General features: G+C 44.7%; 1 protein-coding gene across 3 annotated transcripts in view; it reads left to right on the top strand.

The window, feature by feature from the left end:
• The window catches only part of LOC114863092 (NLR family CARD domain-containing protein 3-like), a 40780-nt gene extending 20891 nt beyond the window's left edge, over positions 1-19889 (top strand). For 2 of the 3 annotated variants that reach the window (XM_029163933.2, XM_055511720.1), the window contains one exon: positions 18270-18758. In XM_029163933.2, the coding sequence (XP_029019766.2) occupies positions 18270-18615 (346 nt within the window). In that variant the 3' untranslated portion in view covers positions 18616-18758. Of the gene's footprint in view, positions 1-18269; positions 18759-18799; positions 18847-18963 lie in introns of those variants that run through there. The other variant, XM_055511721.1, reaches the window with a different exon arrangement.
• The last annotated feature ends 1088 nt before the right edge of the window (positions 19890-20977 follow it).

The following is a 20977-nucleotide window of genomic DNA, read 5'->3' as shown; positions in this document are numbered from 1 at the left end:
ACCTTGGGGTTTCCAGTCCATACTCTGTGCAGATGTTCCTGTATACTATGCCAGCCACTTGGTTATGGCGTTCCATGTATGCTTTCCCTGCCAGCATCTTACACCCTGCAGTTATGTGCTGGACCGTCTCAGGGGCACAGTCTACACCTTGGGTCTTGTCTGGTGTGGTAGATCTGGGCCTCTATGGCTCTGGTGCTCAGGGCCTGCTCCTGTGCAGCCAGGATGAGTGCCTCTGTGCTGTCCTTCAGCCCAGCCCTTTCAAGCCATTGGTAGGATTTGTTGAGATCAGCCACTTCAGTTATGTTCCGGTGGTACATCCCGTGTAAGGGCTTGTCCTCCCATCATTCAATTCAATTCAATTCAATTAAATTTTATTTATATAGCGCCAAATCACAACAAAGTTATTTCAAGGCACTTTACAAAGTAAGGTTTAAAACCTCACACAACTAAACCCAACAAATCCCACATACAGCAAGCATTTAATTTGACAGCAACAGTGGAGAGGAAAAACTCCCTCTCTAACGAGGAAGAAACCTCCAGCAGAACCAGACTGGATGTGGGCGGCCATCTGCCTCGACCGGTTGGGGTGAGAGGATAGAGAGATAGAAAAGCACAGCAACAAGCAACAACAAGCAACAACAGAGCATAGGCAGGATGGTAGGACCAGGGACTGGACGCAGGCAGAATGGTTGGATCCGCAGCTGCCCATTACAGACACCAAACTTTGAGTCCAATGATACCTGTAGGTGAGGACAGAGAGGGAGAAAGAGTGGGGGGGGGGGGGGGGGGGGGGGGGGGGGGGAGGAGAGAAGCACAACTACTGGACAGAAAGAGACAAGGTTAGTTAAACATGGGACAATGATGGGAGGTTATGGGACAGAGGAGGTAGAAGGAAACAGAGGAGCTCAGTGTATAAATTAAGTCCCCCAGCAGTCTATGTCTATTGCAGCTTAACTAAGAGATGGTTCCTGTGACTAACAATAATTGCCAGTGACCCGAACCATCTCTAACTATAAGCTTTATCAAAGAGGAAGGTTTTAAGCCTAATCTTAAAGGTGGAGAGTGTGTCAGCTTCTCGAACCTGAAGAGGGAGCTGGTTCCAGAGGAGAGGAGCTTGGTAGCTAAAAGCTCTGCCCCCTGTTCTACATTTAAACACTCTAGGAACCACAAGTAGCCCAGCGCTCTGAGAACGAAGTGTTCTGCTGGGAGCATAAGGAACTATAAGGTCTTTAAGATAAGAAGGAGCTTTATCATTGAGTACTTTGTATGTGAGTAGGATAATTTTAAATTCTATCCTACATTTTACAGGCAGCCAGTGCAGAGAAGCTAATGTAGGAGAAATGTGATCTCTCTTTCTAAGTCCTGTCAGAACTCTGGCTGCAGCATTTTGAATGAGCTGTAGGCTTTTTAAGGAGCTGTTAGGACATCCTATGAGTAAGGAGTTACAGTAGTCCAGCCTAGAGGTAACAAATGCATGGATCAGTTTCTCTGCATCGCTCTGAGAGAGGATGCTTCTGATTTTAACTATATTTCTAAGGTGGAAGTAGGCGGTTCTGGAGATTTGTTTAATGTATGATGTAAAAGAGAGATCCTGGTCAAACATGACACCAAGGTTCCTCACAGTAGAATCTGAAGCTAATGTTATGCCATCCAGGGTGGCTATCTGACTCAATAGTGTCTCTCTCAGATTTTTAGGCCCAACAATAAGAATCTCGGTTTTATCTGAGTTTAGTTGAAGGAAGTTTTGGGACATCCAGGATTTGATGTCTTTTAAACAACCCTGAATTTTGACTAGTTGATCTGTTTCATTTGGTTCCAAGGACATGTATAGCTGAGTATCATCTGCGTAAAAATGAAAATTAATAGAATGCTTTCTAATAATCTCACCTAGAGGAGACATGTATAGGCTAAACAGAATTGGACCCAGCACAGAACCCTGTGGAACTCCATAGCTAATCCTTGTGCGTGTGGAGAATTTATCATTAACATGAACAAACTGGAATCTGTTCAACAAATAGGATTTAAACCATCCCAATGCTGTTCCATTAATCCCGATTCTATGTTCTAGTGTCTGTAATAGAATGTTATGATCAATTGTATCAAATGCAGCACTAAGATCTAACAGGACAAGGACAGAAACTAGACCATTGTCCGAAGCTAATAGAAGATCATTAGTGACTCTAACCAGAGCTGTTTCTGTGCTATGATGTTTTCTAAATCCTGACTGAAAAACTTCGTACAGGTTATTCCCACTAAGGTGGTCAGATAATTGTTTAGCCACGATTTTTTCCAGAATCTTGGAAATAAAGGGTAAATTTGAAATGGGCCTATAGTTGGCTAGTTGTCCAGGGTCAAGGGTTGGTTTTTTCAATAGAGGTTTGACCACAGCCACCTTAAAAGCCTGTGGTACATAGCCTAGTTGTAAAGATTGGTTGATTTGATTTAATAAGGATGAGCTGATTAAAGGTAGAACTTCTTTGAGTAATCTGGTTGGGATTGGATCTAAAAGACAAGTGGACGACTTGGCAGAGTTAATTATTGAGGTTAACTCCATATGAGTTATGGGGGAGAAGCTGTCTAGGTAAGACAGAGGATTTAATAAATTTAAAGTTGATGGGTCTAGACAGTGCTTTCTGTCATTTGGAAGAAGTCGCTGCTGAATGTTTTTTCTAATGATGATAATTTTATTAGTAAAGTAGTTCATAAAGTCATTGCTGCTGAGATTTAAGGGGATGGTAGACTCAATACAGCTATGACTCTTTGTCAGCCTGGCTATAGTGCTGAAAAGAAACCTGGGGTTGTTTTTGTTTTCCTCAATTAGGGAGGAATAATATGTTTTTCTAGCAGCACAAAGTGCTTTTTTATATTTCATTAGACTGTCCTTCCATGCAATGCAGTTTACATTTATTTTGTTGGAACGCCACTGTCTTTCTAGTTGTCTAGTCCTTTGCTTTAGGCTGCGGATGTCTGAGTTATACCACGGAGCTAACCTCCTCTGATTTACTGTCTTCTTCTTCAGAGGAGCCACTGTGTCTAACATTGTACGTAGAGAAGCTGCAGCATCATCTACAAGACAGTCAACCTGTTCATAAGGATTAAGGTGACTGTTCTCTGTGTATCTACAAGACATTGAGGCAAAAGATGATGGAATCATCTGCTTGAATCTGGCAACAGCATTGTCAGATAAACATCTGCTATAGTAACATTTCTTTCCAGCTGTTATAGGGTCAGTTGTACTAAATTCAAAAGTTAATAAGAAATGGTCAGATAACAGAGGGTTTTGGGGAAGAACTATTAAATTATCGATTTCAACCCCATATGTCAGGACAAGATCTAGGGTGTGGTTAAAACGATGAGTGGGTTCATTTACCTGCTGTGTAAAACCAATAGTGTCTATTAAGGAGTTAAAAGCAGTGCTGAGACAGTTGCTGTCAACATCTACATGAATGTTAAAGTCTCCCACTACAATGACTTTATCTGTGCTAAGAACTAAGTCAGATAAGAATTCAGAGAATTCAGTTAAGAACTCTGAATATGGAGCAGGAAGACGGTAAACAATACAAAATACAACTGGCTTCTGAGTTTTAGAGTCTGGGTGAGAAAGGCTCAGAGTGAGGCTCTCAAATGAGTTATAACTATGTTTAGGTTTAGGAGTAATTAATAAATCTGATTTATAAATGGCTGCTACTCCTCCACCTCTACCTGTACATTTTGGAACATGATAGTTGATGTGACTCATTGGAGTCGACTCATTTAAAGTAACATATTCATCCTGCTGCAGCCAGGTTTCAGTGAGACAGAACAGATCTATGTGATGGTCACTTATCAAGTCATTTATTAAAAAGGATTTAGATGAGAGAGATCTGATATTTAATAAACCACACTTCATTAGCTTACCATTACTTTGTTCTGTAAGAGGAACTGTTTTGATGTTTATTAAATTCTGGTAAGTCACTCCTCTTTGATTTGTTTGTGACTTGTATAGTTTAGGTGGTCGAGAAGCAGACACAGTCTCTATGCGATAACTAAGACTAAGAGTGGGTCGCGGCTGTAGAGAACATGCAGAGAGGCGTGTAAGACTGCAACTCTGCGTCCTGGGCTCCACTCTGAGTTGTCACGGAGTGGGGGGACTAAGCAACATGGCCATATTACTAGAAAGCAGAGAGGCTCCGTTCAACGTGGGATGGACGCCGTCTCTTCTAATCAGCCCAGGTTTTCCCCAAAAAGTGCTCCAATTAGCCACAAAGCCCACATCGTTTGCAGGACACCACCTAGACAACCAGCGGTGGAGCATGGTCCCTCTTCCAGCATCTCATCCTCTGTTCTCCACTGCCTGAGACATTCACTCAGCACGTCATCTGTCGAGGCCTTATCCTTGATGTACTTATGGATCTTGGATGTTTCATCCTGGATAGTGGCTCTCACGCTCACTAGTCCTCGGCCTCCTTCCTTGCGGCTAGCGTACAGTCTCAGGGTGCTGGATTTGGGGTGGAACCCTCCATGCATGGTGAGGAGCTTTCGTGTCTTAACATCTGTGGTCTGTATCTCTTCCTTTGGCCACCTTATTATTCCCGCAGGGTATCTGATCACTGGCAGGGCATAGCTGTTTATTGCCTGGGATTTGTTCTTGCCATTGAGCTGGCTTCTTAGGACTTGCCTTACTCGTTGGAGGTATTTGGCTGTTGCCGCATTCCTTGTTGCCTGTTCAAGGTTGCCGTTTGCCTGTGGTATTCCAAGGTACTTGTAATTGTCCTCAATGTCTGCTATTGTTCCTTCTGGGAGTGAGACCCCTTCTGTGTGGGTTACCTTGCCTCTCTTTGTCACCATCCTCCCACATTTTTCGAGCCCGAATGACATCCCGATGTCCGAGCTGTAGATCCTGGTGGACAGTGCATCTCCTTGGTATATGCCACATTTGATGAATACTTGGGCAAGTGGCTTCCCATTGGCTTCAAGGGTGGTTCTCCACAACCTCATCGAGTTTGCAATGAAGGCCCTTAGAGTTCTGTTGATGTTGTACAGCTCCAAGCATTCAGTGATCCATGTGTGTGGCATTGAGTCATAGGCTTTCTTGTAGTCGATCCAGGCTGTGCACAGGTTGGTGTGTCGCGTTCTGCAGTCTTGGGCGACTGTTCTGTCTACCAGGAGTTGGTGTTTGGCTCCTCTGGTATCCTTACTAATGCCCTTCTGTGCTTCGCTCATGTATTGACCCATGTGCCCACTTATCTTAGCTGCGATGATGCCTGACATGAGCTTCCATGTTGTGGGGAGACAGGTTATTGGCCGGTAGTTGGATGGGACTGCACCCTTTGAGGGATCCTTCATTATCAGGATCGTTCGCCCTTCGGTTAGCCATTCAGGGTGAGTCCCATCCTTTAGCAGCTGGTTCATTTGGGCTGCCAGGCGCTCGTGGATTGCAGTGAGCTTCTTTAGCCAGTAGGCGTGGATCATGTCAGGGCCAGGTGCTGTCCAGTTTTTCATACCTGAGACTCTTTGTTGGATGTCTGCCACTGTGATAGTCACTGGGTTCTGTTCAGGGAGGTTGCTGTGGTCTTCCCTCAGATCCACCAGCCACTGTGCATCACTGTTGTGTGATGCCTCCCTTTCCCATATACCCTTCCAGTACTGTTCAGTTTCCAGCCTTAATCTCGCCATGATCTTATCTTTCAGGTCAGTCGCTGCCTCGCTCAGCGTATCTGTGCTCATTGGGGCTTCGTACCCAATTTCCGGTTGGGGAGATGGTGAAACCTCCCCTCTGACCTGGCGTCCTGGCTCCCCCTTGCCGTAGCATTTGTGTTGTATCTCGTCAATCTCAAGTTGTGATAGCAGTTGCCGTTTGTGGATGTTGGAACACTGAGCTACTAGTTGCTTCGCAGTCAGTCTTGAATGTGGGTTTCTCCGTTCTCATTCGCCACACATTCTTTTCATGTAACCCCTCTGACTAGGGTTACTTGAGTAGTAGCATTCCAACAGTTCTCTGTTCTCGCATCTCAGCCATTTCTTTCTTGTTCCAGTAGCCCATTTCTCGTCAAGGTGCTCTGGTTCCCCAACACCTGATGCAGACCTTGCCCAAGTATCCATCAAATGTGGCATATACCAAGGAGATGCACTGTCCCCACTGCTGTTCTGCATAGGTCTGAACCCCCTCAGCCAAATAATAAACAAGACTGGCTATGGATACCGACTCCGGAACGGGGCCACCATAAGTCACCTCCTCTCCTGTGTAACGGACTACATAAACTTCTGCTGTGAAAACACTGTTCCCACCAGGCGGGTTCGGTGTTTCACCAACAGCAAGCCATGGGTCACCCCTGATATTAAAGCTCTGCTAAAGGAGAAGAAGAGAGCATTTAAATCAGGGGACAGGGAGGAGCTGAGGAGGGTGCAGAAGGAGCTGAGGAGGAAAATCCGTGAGGGGAAGTCCAGCTACAGGAGGAAGATGGAGAAGCAGAACAATGTCAGTGAGGTGTGGAGAAGCCTTAAAACCATCTCAGGCTTCAAAGCTCCACACCCACAGGCTGAGGGGGACCTGAGCTGGGTCAACGAGCTGAACTCACACTTTAATAGGTTTGACCAAGCACCCAGTCACACCTCCCAGCAGCTGCCTCCGAACCTCTTGTCACCTCATACCACTGGATTACCAGCCCCCACAGCCCTTCACACCTTTACACAAAGCCCTCTACCCTCAGCCCTGACGACTGGTGACTCATCCCAACCACACCCCCTCACTTCACACCACACTGAGTCACTTCCTCAACCCCTCACTTCACACCACACTAAGACACTCCCTCCACCCCTATCCTTCTCCAGCACCCAGGTGAGAAGTGAGCTCAGGAAGATCAAGGCCAGGAAAGCAGCTGGACCAGACGGCATCAGCTCCAGACTCCTTAAGTCCTGTGCAGGCGAACTGTGTGGAGTTATGGAGCATGTCTTCAACCTGAGCCTCAAGCTGAGGGTGGTACCACAGCTCTGGAAGACCTCCTGCGTGGTACCAGTGCCCAAGACACCGCACGCCAAAGACCCCAGCAGCTTCAGACCAGTGGCTCTGACATCACACCTGATGAAGACACTGGAGAGACTGGTCCTGGGTAACCTCCGTTCTGCGGTGGGAACCTACCTGGACCCGCTGCAGTTCGCCTACCGACACGGCATAGGAGTAGACGACGCTGTCATCTTCCTCCTACATCGAGCCCTTTCCCACCTAGAGAAGCCCGGCAGCACTGTGAGGATCATGTTCTTTGACTTCTCCAGTGCCTTCAACACCATCCAGCCGATGCTTCTGAAACACAAACTGGAGGAGGCTGGTGTGGACCTTCATCTGACGGAGTGGATTATGGACTATCTCACAAACAGGCCTCAGTTTGTGAGAGCCAGGGACTGTGTGTCTGACACTCTGACCTGCAGTGTGGGGGCCCCACAGGGGACTGTACTGGCCCCCTTCCTTTTCACCCTCTACACGTCAGACTTCAGACACAACACGGACAGCTGTGTTCTGCAGAAGTTCTCTGATGACTCTGCGATCGTCGGACTGATCACCGATGATGACGATGCAGAGTACAGAGGACTCACTCAGAACTTTGTGGACTGGTGCCAGCGGAACCACCTCCTGATCAATGCAGGGAAAACGAAGGAGATGGTGGTGGATTTCCGCAGACAGCAGCCTGCTGTCATACCACCGATGCACATCCAGGGAAGGGACATTGAGAGAGTGGACTCTTTCAAGTACCTGGGAGTGCATCTGAACAATAAACTGGACTGGACTCATAACACGGATGCACTGTACAGGAAGGGTCAGAGCAGACTCTACCTGCTGAGGAGACTGCGGTCTTTTGGAGTGAAGGGGCCACTCCTGAAGACCTTCTATGACTCTGTGGTGGCATCAGCCATCCTGTACGGGGTGGTCTGCTGGGGCAGCAGCATCACAGCGAGGGACAGGAAGAGACTGGACAGGATCATCAGAAAGTCCAGCTCTGTCCTGGGCTGCACTCTGGACACGGTGCAGGAGGTGGGTGAGAGAAGGGTCCTGGCTAAACTGACATCCATCATGGACCAGGTCTCTCACCCACTGGAGGACTCACTGTCTGCTCTGCAGAGCAGCTTCAGTAGCAGACTGATCCACCCTCGCTGTGTGAAGGAGAGATATCGTAGATCCTTCCTACCTGCTGCTGTCAGACTGTACAATCAGAACTGTTGACCACATCCCACCACAGTCACTCACCCACTGCATCAGTGGTTTATATAGCAACCTGCTCTGCACAATATTTGTGTAAATCTGTGAACAATCATGTATATTGTTACCGGTACAAATCTTATACCCATTACTGTGCAATAACCCTGCAATGACCTCATACTCACTCTAACTGTACTGTACTGCTTTGTACTGTGCCAACACAAACTGTTCTGTACCTGTATTCTTGCTCATCTGTACTGCTGTTGTGAGAGGTAATTTCCCCACTGCGGGACTATTAAAGGTTTTCTTATTCTTATTCTTATTCTCTACATGGATGACATCAAGCTGTACGCCAAGAGTGAGCGAGACATCGACTCGCTGATCCACACCACCAGGATCTACAGCTTGGACATCGGGATATCATTCGGACTCGAAAAATGTGGGAGGATGGTGACAAAGAGAGGCAAGGTAATCCACACAGAAGGGGTCTCACTCCCAGAAAGAAGAATAGCAGACATTAAGGACAATTACAAGTACCTTGGAATACCACAGGCAAACGGCAACCTTGAACAGGCAACAAGGAATGCGGCAACAGCCAAATACCTCCAAAGAGTAAGGCAAGTCCTAAGAAGCCAGCTCAATGGCAAGAACAAATCCCGGGCAATAAACAGCTACGCTCTGCCAGTGATCAGATACCCTGCGGGAATAATAAGGTGGCCAAAGGAAGAGATACAGACCACAGATGTTAAGACACGAAAGCTCCTCACCATGCATGGAGGGTTCCACCCCAAATCCAGCACCCTGAGACTGTACGCTAGCCGCAAGGAAGGAGGCCGAGGACTAGTGAGCGTGAGAGCCACTATCCAGGATGAAACATCCAAGATCCATAAGTACATCAAGGATAAGGCCCCGACAGATGACGTGCTGAGTGAATGTCTCAGGCAGTGGAGAACAGAGGATGAGATGCTGGAAGAGGGACCATCATGGGAGGACAAGCCCTTGCACGGGATGTACCACCGGAACATAACTGAAGTGGCTGATCTCAACAAATCCTACCAATGGCTTGAAAGGGCTGGGCTGAAGGACAGCACAGAGGCACTCATCCTGGCTGCACAGGAGCAGGCCCTGAGCACCAGAGCCATAGAGGCCCAGATCTACCACACCAGACAAGACCCAAGGTGTAGACTGTGCAAAGAGGCCCCAGAGACGGTCCAGCACATAACTGCAGGGTGTAAGATGCTGGCAGGCAAAGCATACATGGAACGCCATAACCAAGTGGCTGGCATAGTATACAGAACATCTGCGCAGAGTATGGACTGGAAACCCCAAGGTCAAAGTGGGGAAACACCTCAACCCTACCAAGGTGGTAGAGAACGAGCGAGCCAAGATCCTGTGGGACTTCCAGATCCAGACTGACAGAATGGTAATGGCGAACCAACCAGACATTGTGGTGGTGGATAAAGAGCAGAGGAAAGCCGTAGTGGTGGATGTGACAATACCAAGCGATGGCAACATCAGGAAAAAGGAACATGAGAAACTAGAGAAATACCAAGGGCTCAGAGAAGAACTGGAGAAGGCTTGGAAGGTGAAGGCCACAGTGGTGCCTGTGGTTGGAGGAATGGCTACAACAGATCCCTGGAAAAACATCCGAAATCTCAGTCCAGAAAAGTGCAGTCCTAGGAACAGCAAAGATACTGCGCAGAACCCTCAAGCTTCCTGGCCTCTGGTAGAGGACCCGAGCTTGGAAAGTGGATGAGACCACCCGCGGAGGGTGAGAATAGAGTGTGTATATATATATATATATATATATATATATATATATATATATATATATATATATATATATATATATATATATATATATATATATATATATATGACTTGGATACGGGGGGGGGTCCGCAGGACTTGGATACATGGGGGGGGTCCGAACCCCGGGTTAGGGCGAATAAGCGAATAAGCATCCAGTGTGGGTCCTTGGGCATGGGGAACCAGAGCACCTTGGCGAGAATTGGGCTACTGGAACAAGAAAAAAATGGCTGAGATGCGAGAACAAGGCTCGAATCATAGGGCGGAGTGAGTGAGCATCCAGTGTGGGAGAGGTGCAATGAAAAGACCGATGCCCAAGAGGTACAGCCAGAGGCTACAAGCCTTGGCAAGCCGGTGCTGGTGGAACTGAGGGAAGACATAAAACATCGTCATATAGCCTGTTGTAGAACAATCACTTTACCAAGTGTCAGCTGGCCTAGTGGTTAAGGAGTGTGGCTGTAATTTTTTTCTTCCTGGGTTCGAGTCTCAGCAGGAGCACTCTTTTCAATTTTAATTATTGGAAAAACAGTGTCTCATCATTATCATTTGACCCACGAGATAACATCGTTGTAATATTTAGTGCATGGATCCCCAAGACTACGAACCACTGGTCGCCTGTGGGGGACAGTTATAGTATTTAGTATAGTTATGTACGTAAGTAAGTTATGGCAAATTACGGCAGTTTAAAACCAAAAATAAGAAGCTGAGCGGTGCGCCCTCCCGCGTGCAGCGTTCAATTTGTGGCAGACAAGCTACTGTAACCCTGATTTCTCCCTGTTGGTACGCGCTACAATTTTCTTTACGTTTTATTCTTCTTTAGTGCACCACACGGGAAGACAGTACGGCACATCTACACTTTTTTCTTTATGCCGCTCTTACTCAACGCGCGTCACCTTTTTCCTGTCCCCCGTCAACAAGGGCAGGTAGGAGCTAATGTTAATTACAAATAAAATCACAGTAGCTGAAATGCCACGTTTCCCAAACATAAAATAAAAAAAATAAAAAGGAATACTAACTAATGTTACACTTGTCAGGAACACGCTGAGGAGGACCCATATGCACAGCGACGACACGACGTGAGGCTTCAGAGGATTTATTGTGTCTCTGGGTCGGATATGGGGTGCCAAATGTAAAAGGAGCACCTATAACTAGTTTTCTCACATTTAACTAAATGACACAACATGTTTTCTCACATTTAGTTAAATGTGCAAAAGTCTAAATGTAAATGTTAAATTTAAATGTAAATGTTAAATGTTAAATCTAAATGTAAATGTTAAATGTAAATGATCGAACTGAATATTTAAGTAGACTCGACCCCCTATTATCCTAGATCAGTGACGCGGACTCAAACACGTCAAACAGTACGCATAGCTCCACCCACATCTGACTCTGGATCGGTGCACGAAAATACTGAAGAGAAGCCTGAAGTCGAAGCCATCATGGCCGCCAGCTCCGACTCCCTCCCGTTGGGGGAGATTGAAGGGGCTGTAACGGCAGGTGTGCGGGCTGAGGCTCTGCTTCAAACTGCTGTTCTGTCGTAAACACCATTAATGAGGAGTTAAGTAGGTCTAAATAGAATATTTCTGTGGCGCCGGTGGAGAATTAGTTGGCTAACTATACTAGCTAGCCGAAGTTACGTCCAGGCTAATAACAAAAGTTTCCAGATCAGATGTGGGCGGGGTTTGCGCGCACTGTTTGAGGTTATTGAGTTCGCGTCTCTGATCTGAGACCAGCGCTGTTTGAGGGTAGGGTAGAGTCTACTTGCCCATTCATGAATATTCAGTTTACACTCGGCGAACATTTAACATTTACATTTAACATTTACATTTAACATTTAACATTTACATTTAACATTTACATTTAACATTTACATTTAGACTTTTGCAAATTTAACTAAATGTGAGAAAACATGTGTCATTTAGTTAAATGTGAGAAAACTAGTTATAGGTGCTCCTTTTACATTTGGCACCACATAGTCGGACAGGCAGAGGTCGGTACACGGGTAGGTCAAAGGCAGCAGTACAGACAAGGACAAGGCAGGCGGATGTCAGAGACAGGCAAGGGTCAGAACTCACACAGGCAGACAGGATAATCACAGGCTGGGCTGGAGACGTGGTCAGGTACAAAACAGGATCAAAAGCACGGCAAGGTAACGGTTACCCCGCTGAATGGGTGAGTGAGCCAACGATCTGGCAACTGGAGATTGCGTGAGATGGAGACTATATACTGCTACTGATTATTGACAGGTGTGTGCAATGAGGACCGGTGGTGACAGGGAAAACACAGCTGTGGTGTGACATGAACAGGAAGTCCTTCAAAGTAAAAGCGGAACTAGAACTGGAACATGACAAGATGGAAAAAAATCAGACCTTTCAAAATAAAACTGGAAACAAAAACCCAGATCGTGACAACACTACTACAATTTAAAAAAGTGAATAAGGATGATCTAGATCAGGGGTCGGCCACTGGTAACACCCACGTTTTCAATGGGGAAAAAAAAGGGCGGCAATGGAGGGCGGCAATATTATATAATTTGAGAGCATTCAACATTTGTTTTTTAATTCACAGAAGACATAAATGTCAGGGCTCAAAGGTTTAACATTTTATATTTTATTGACAGAAGATCGTAGCAAATAACAGCATACCTATTCAGTCCTTGTTTTCTTTTATATGGAATACGAGCAACGATCAAACTTATGTGTCATATTACGCCTTGTAAAAATATAAAAACTGTTCAGATCGTTTACAGATGATAAAACATTGTCAAGGCATCGACAAGGACAGCTAACTCACTTTTCCCTGCTTAGACAGCTGCTGTAACTGAGAGCAACCCGTGCGGCATCACCAGTCAATCTGGAAACACATTCATTGGTTAGGACGCTTTAAGGTGTGTGAACTAGGGAGGAGACGGCAGCAGCGACTGAAGAGCGACTGAATAGAGTTGATGTCTTCCCCGCTGCCAGGCGCATTCATTTGATAATGCACGTAGCTTGGCTGACAGTTCAGTTGAAAAACACACTGAATCTTTATCAAACCGTCCCTGAATAACATCTATGAACTGCAGTTTCTTCCTTGATTATCCATGATTATTATGGAAGATGCGCAAAACATTGCCGGTCCAAATTGTGCAATTAATACTGTGTTTACAATGAAGGTGATAAATAATAATTATAGTATTTTCAATTTAAAATGCACTGCATATTTTAAACAAATGTCGAAGTGCTACAAATAAATTAGACCAGAAAGCTAAGATAAATACATACGTTTACGTTTATGTAGAACAAACTACTTGCTGCAATAATGAGTCTTAGACCTGCAGCTGATCACGCCGCCCAATGCTGCCCAGTCTCCTACGGAGCTTTGTCCTGGAGCTGAAGTATTTCTCACCTGCTGATCGAGTGGCAGCAACACATTTGCATGTCTAGGCGCCTCTACGGAGGAGGGGGAAGGGGTGTGAAGTTTACCTTTGCGACTGTGAGCAAACATGAGACAAACAAAGGCTTGGTCGAACTCAGATCCAAGTCATCTGAGTATGAAACACATCACATATCATTCGATCTCGTGTGTCATTTGAGCGGTAGTCTGGAGCTCTCTGCTAAGACTGCTGCCCCGCGGGGCATCCAGGGATAAGCTTCGATTAAAAGTTAAAAGCAGAGTTTTTTGTTTTTTGTTTTTCTCTAAACGAAAAAACAGTTTTAAATCAAATTCCGTGTGTTTTTGTTAAAAATATTTTTGCTCAGTTTATTGGTTTGTAAGGCGGTGCTTTTATTCAAATCTGTTTGCCGCCCATAGCAAGAGAAAAGAGAAGTCGGTGAAGGCGGATGGATTGCCGCTCATCACAAGAGAAACGAAAACGCCGGAAAAGGGGCTGGATGGACGGATGGGAAATGAAAATGTTCAAACGTGCACGGGCCGATTAAGTAATCTCAAGTAATATCAGGAATAAGTAATCTCAAAAACTCCAGTTCCGTGTCTTTTGGTAAAAAAACAAATATTTTTGCCTGGTTTATTGGTTTGTAAAGCGGTGCTTTGAGTAAAATCCGCTCATCGCAATGAAAACTGTTGAAATGTACGCTGATTACGATTGATCTCAGCCACTCAGTTACAATGAAACACGCAGTCAAAACAAGTCAAACTGCAGTTCTGCAGACACAGAGTAAACGGTACGAACAAACATGTTGTAACGCGTCGCTGTAGATCTGCTGATTTCTGGCGTCCTGTCAAAGTTACGATCGACAACTGCTGTAAATCAAATTCCTATGATTATTTACATAAAATCTACGACTATTAGAAAACATTCATTAACAAGTTGTGAAAGTTTAAAACTAAGTAAGTGGCTGTAATCGCAAATGGACTGCGCTCTACGTCTTTACTTGGCCATGCGCATTCAAATTATATAAAATAAACCGCGACCCATAATCATGGAATTATGTGAAGCCAATATGTTTTATCAGATGTTAGAGCGGTAGGTGTGTACATATTCTTAAGAGATGCCTGCTATCTAGCATGCCTGGATTGTTTTACTCCCCTCATGAACCTAAAGGGCAGTCAAAACTCTGCGAAGGTATACCTGACATCCCAACTCAGGTGTGAATTGCTCCCTTTGTTACGTAAAAGGGCCACCACAGGGGGGAGCTGGGAGCTGTGGTGGGGGGAACTGACCGACTTCAACAAAACTTGTGTGAACCTCTGTTTCACTTTGCCATCTCAGAGAGACATCAACACACCCGAGGTGCTTTCTTTTAGGACATTTGTTAATAAAAAAAAACATTTTTACACAAATGCAAATAATAAGAGGCATGTGACCCAACCAAAAACACACACTAAATAAACATGACAACAGAAAACCCTGGAAGCAGCGGATGAATAAGTAAAAATTAATAATACAAAGTGAGTAAATACATTTCAATTACTTACTGCTCTTTTCAGAGCAAAAAAATATAGTTTCATCATTAGAGCCCAGGCCAGGGATCAAACCATCAACCTTTCAATCTCAAGACAAGCGCTCTACCAAGTGAGCTATGAAGCTAGCTGTTGTGGTTAAATTCATCTACATGCATTGAATACAAGTGGGCGCGCGCTCCTTTCTGTAACAGAAACACACAGGAGCAGACCTGCAACTTTTTTCCTTTTATGTCTTTTTTTTCACAGTGAAACATACAATAATTTTTACTGACAGAGTCTGAACTCCAATGTGGCCCATTCCAGTACTTGAGAGAAGCAGCTTCACTCGCTCTGTGGGTGAGCAGACTCATTTACATGCATTGAATACAAGTGGGCGCGCTCTCCTTTCTGTAACAGAAACACACAGGAACACACAAGATTTTGTGCTTCCTTCTGACAGACCTCAGACCTATTGGGCCTTATTTGGGCCTATTGGGCCCCAAAGTACCAGTGTTTTTGCTGTGTGTTTCCATGTCTTCATGAGAGGACCACAGCACAGCCTGTGACAGGGCTGGTGAACACAGGCTCACACAAAATTCTGTGCTTCCTTCTGACAGAACTCAGACCTATTGGGCCTTATTTGGGCCTATTGGGCCCCACAGTACCAGTGTTGGTTCTGTGTGTTTTCATGTCTTCATGAAAGGACCACAGCACAGCCTGTGGCAGGGCTGATGAACACAGGCTCACACACAAGATTCCGTGCTTCCTTTTGACAGACCTCAGACCTATTGGGCCTTATTTGGGCCCCACAGTACCAGTGTTGGTTCTGTGTGTTTTCATGTCTCCATGAGAGGACCACAGCCTCTGTCAGGCCTGTGTCAGGACTGAGAAACACAGACTCACACAGGTTTTGTTGAAGTGGCTTAGCGTGCCTCCCCCCTGTGGTGCGCAGGTAACGGGCCGTTAGTAGAACAATGGCCGCCGATCAGGTAAGGCAGCGTACGAATTGACTGCCTCGTAGGTAGTCCTCCCAATCTGAGAGTTGGCTGCTCCGTAGGCAGTCTAGTGTTAAAGACACGAAAAAGCTGAGGAGAATGAAAACAAGAACGTTCTGCTGCTGTGGCGCAGGTCTGTTCTAAACCACACAGAACAAATATAACTTTGCAGTGAACAGAAAATAACTAAGCCATCAACGGGCAAAGTTGTTGCCCTTCATACTCCCCACATTTGAGCACACAACAGATACTTAATAGTAAAAACTTAATAGTAAAATAGAACTGGTGTAATATATGTGTTACAGGTAGAAATGAACAGTCCGACCTGAGTTAAGCTGTAGTGCTTTGTAGGGTTCTAATCAACGCTGCGCCACCTGGTGGTTGAAACGAGACTAACGTCCTGATTTTTTTCAGCCGACTGTAGGATTAAAAATCTTTAGTCAGCGACGCACTCGCTGCACCGTGGCAACGCGACGTTACTGCAGTATAAACGCTAGTCACTTTGAACCTCTACCACTATATGTACCTGGGTGTTTACCTAAACTACAAGCTTAACTGGACTACCAACACAGACTACTTGCCCTTCCTGTACAGTACAGGAAGGGCAAGTCTCCCAAGGAGACTGAGGTCATTTGAATAAAGGGAATACTCCTTAGGACCTTTTATGATTTTGTGGCTTCATCGGCCATCCTGTACGGTGTGGTCTGCTGGAACAGCAACATCACAGAGAGGGAGAGGAAGAAGCTGGACAAGGTCATTAAGAAGTCAAGCTCTATCCTGGGCTGCACTCTGGAGTCGGTGAGAGAGGTGGAAGCCAGAAGGGTTCTGGCAAAACTTAAATCTATGCTGGACCACAGGTCTTACCCACTGCAAGACACATTGTCTGTCCTGGAGAGCAGATGCAGAGACAGACTGATCCACCCTTGCTGTGGGAAGGAGAGATTCCACAGGTCTTTCCCTTGCTTCTGTCAGACTTTATAATAAACAATAATAATATAGTGCACATTTCCACCACACTGCCACATGCACACTACATTACCAGGGCAATTACAACAGTCACTTTAATACCTCAGTCACTTTATTTCATTGTCACGTACTGTATACATAATGTTGACAACCTGTGGAGTTCTCACCCTGTTTTTTGCCTTTACCAATTGTAGCAACTATCTACACCTTACATAGTCGCTGCTGATGACAGCGGGTCCTGGCAATAAATGATGTCATAGACATAATGCGTTGCAGCAGGTTTAAGTTTATTGTCCATACACAATTAACTTCTTGACTTCTTACAGTAGCTTTAGAGTGGCATAGCGGTAAAACATACCATTGTCATACACCTGGGCACGTTACTTTAGTAGCGTTCCAAGTCACCTACCATTGACTTCGCCCCCACATCACCCTGCACTGCCAAATAAGAAGCAACAACATTAATAAAACAGTATGGTAAAGATAATATTGGCTCCTACAACAATTGTGTTTCTACAGTAATGTTTTCTGTATTATTTGTCATGGCAATTTCCCCATCATCCGGCAATAAAGCTTTTTTAAACGTAGTTGTTTGTTTTGCACAGTCTGAAATCAGTTTTGTCACTACAAACGAACTACAAACTAAAATACTTATTGAAAACGTTTTATGTGAAAGCTTGAACCAACCTACTTTACATTTAGTTTATTTCACTCCAGGTTTGACTCTGTTGTGGAAAAAAAATACCACGAAAGCTCCTGACGACTCAATGAAAAGAAGAATTCAAAAAGTTGTCTTTGTGAATTTACTTCTGCATATGCATGTAGAAAAATAAAAAAAGGGAAAGAATAGGTAAAAGAAAAGAAAGGCACCCGGGTGGAGAAAACAAGTTGATGCTCACACAAAGTGCACACCAAGGTTCTTTGAAAACTTCTTCCTCCTGTCCCGAGTTTTAAAGCCTACAGATAACACAAAACCTCCACACATGAGCTCAAACCTCAGGACAATTTGCCAAGTCTACATGAGCAAAGGTGACAAAAGAGGAAGGCCTCACTCAAGGAGCATTCTGTTCCTTGTCTAAGTCGAACACTACATCACAGAGTCATGAAGTCAGACAGTCAGACACTGTCTCACAGAGTGATCAAATTAGAACTAGGCCTTCTGCTCAAAAGATAACTGAGGGCCCCTCTTGCTCAGAGGCTTGCAGCAATATACTTGAACAATACATAGAATGTTTAAGGATGTATATGATCAACACTTATGAATATGAACATGAATCAAAAACAAACGGATCATTATTAAGGCATTAATAATGAAAATAATCGACATTAAGGGATAAAATAAAATTTCCATCACAACTCTGACTCTGTTAGTGACGTCAGAGGTGGTATGTAATTGTTATTTGTATAAAAAACATCCAGCCTTTTCTGTGTTGTTGTGTTGGCAGGCTGTCAGGTTGTCTGGTCTCAGAGGAAGGTTGTGCATCTCTGGCCTCAGCTCTGAGCTCCAACCCCTCCCATCTGAGAGAGCTGGACCTGAGCTACAATCATCTTGGAGACTCAGGAGTGGAGCTGCTGTCTGCTGGAGTCAAGAATCCACACTGGAGACTGGACACTCTCACGTATGTACACAACTACGCACAGTGTCTGGTGGAGGACCAAGTAGGGATGTGGAGCTTTATGAACTTAGAACCTAACCTTGGACTGTGTGGTAATAAACACATTCAGACTTTGCTTCCTGTGGTGTTACATTACTTTGGTGGTGACAGAGTGAGATTGAAAGCAGATGTCTGACACCAAAAGTGATGAAGTGAAACAGAGGAGTCAAAGCTCCAGGATAAGGATCCAACTCCTTAGTTGTTGCTGAATGTCCATCCCTACATACAAGCCTCCATCTGAACACAATCCTACAACAATATGTGTGTGAGAGCCATGTAATGTCCATGTCTGCATGCCTCTGACCCCCTCCTCCTTTCAGGGTGGAGCCTGGTGGAGTCCGATGGTTGAGACCAGGTCTGAGAAAGTGTAAGTGTTTTTACTAAGATCAGCAACATTCAACGATCTTCAAACTGTCATGAGTCATCATCAAAGTGATGATAGATCAAAAACTGCAGCTGGATTGTATCTTGTTCTCTCCATCAGATTTCTGTCAACTCACCATCGACACAAATACATTGAATATGAAGCTACAACTGTCAGACAACAACAGGAAGGTGTCATATGTGGAGGAGGATGAGTCATATCCTGATCATCTAGACAGATTTAACTACTGGCCTCAGCTGCTGTGTAGTAATGGTCTGACTGGTCGCTTTTACTGGGAGGTTGAATGGGAAGGAAGAGTTCGTATATCAATGAGTTACAGAGGAATTAGAAGGAAAGATGGCAGTAGAGACTGTGTGTTTGGATACAACGATCAGTCCTGGAGTCTGATCTGCTCTAAGGATGTTGGTTACTCTGTCTGTCACAGTAACATAGAAACATTCATCTCCTCCTCTGTGTCTAACAGAGTATCAGTGTATGTGGACTGTCTTGCTGGTTCTCTGTCCTTCTACAAAGTCTCCTCTGACAAACTGATCCACCTTCACACCTTCAACACCACATTCACTGAACCTCTTTATGCTGGATTTTGGTTTGGAGTCTGGTCTCATGGTTCCTCAGTGTCTCTGTGTGATGTGTCGTAATGAGAGTTAGATCTTAGATTCATTAATTAAACCAGTTCCTGATGATTCCTATTAAAAAACCTTAATAGCCCCACAGTGAAAAAGTGGGAAAGTACTTCACACAACAGCAAGTACAGATTAGAGAGTATACAGCGACAGAACAGTTTGTGTTGGCACAGGACATCGTAGTACAGTACAGGTAGAGTGAGTATGAGGTCTTTGGAAGGGTTATTGCACAGTAATTAATATGAATGTTGATGAATTGTGAGTTGATTTCTAGTGAATATCAGGATGTGTGCCTGTAATGGGATAATTGGGGTAATGTGTTCTTTTCCCATTCTGTATATTAACCATGTGTGCCGTTGATTAGGCTCAGCACTGAACATTTTTATACAAACAATCTCTCTCCCTCTCAAGGTTCAGTTGCACATCAAGTGCTGACATCTAATGCTCTGTTTAACTGACTGATCCCTCACCAGACCCAAGGCCGTAAACCTAGTGCATCTTGTCTTTAAAGCTCGATGTCCCTTCCTTTTGATAACAAGACACAGAGGATGCAGGAGTGAGAATGCAAACATTTTCACCCACGGTGAGATAAGGAGATGCAAGTGATGTGATTGGTCCAGAGAGAGATTCCCCCGGGCCCTGGGAGAAGGGTTAAAAGGCAGAGACAACCTGAGAACGTAATCTCAGCATTATACCCCTGCGGTGTATGTTCTGATCTTCCAAGCTGGCTTTGATTCCATTTCTTCATTTTTCATTTTCTTTATTATTTCAATAAAACGCACAAAAGGACAACTCTCTCATCTGCCTTTATTCCACAAATTTCCAGCACAGTGCTTTTCGGGGCCACACCATTCAGGACAAAAAACAAAGCAGTACAAAATAAAATATACATATAAAACGATTTAAAAATATTTAAAACCACAAAAGGAAATGCAATAATCTAAAAAAAGCTATCTTTAATAGGTGTGAGGTTAAAGTGGCCTCCATCAGTCCAATCTCACCTGATCTTGGAATATGCAGGGTTGGGCCTGGTTAGTAGTTGGAAGGGAGACCACTTTGGAATCCCAGGTGCTGTAAGTCTTTTTCACTACTCTTTTACCAAGCACTGACTGCTCTTGCTCCTCATTTTTTCCACTGCATATTTGAACAAGTGCAGGGGGAGCAGTTTTAGAGACGCGATGCTGTGAGAGAACGCGAGACTCTGCGAGAACAGCACAAGAAATTCAACAAGGCGATGCAACACCAACAGTAAACAACAGCGCAATAAACTATCCACCAATAAATATATATAAATAACTACTTCAATCTACCGAAAACAATCAACCATCTTACCGTTCTGGATAACACCGAAGAAAGTTTCGAGATCATCGACGAGTGCTTCGAGCATCTGGTAATGGGGAAAAGAGACACGGCTCCAAACAAAAGATCCTGTCTATCTAACTCACCTGAGTCACCTGCTCTGTAGATAAAAACATCACAGACATCCTGGA

This window comes from Betta splendens, chromosome 9 (genome assembly GCF_900634795.4).
Source record: "Betta splendens chromosome 9, fBetSpl5.4, whole genome shotgun sequence".
NCBI lineage: Eukaryota > Metazoa > Chordata > Actinopteri > Anabantiformes > Osphronemidae > Betta > Betta splendens.
This window is presented reverse-complemented; position numbering and strand designations above follow the sequence as displayed.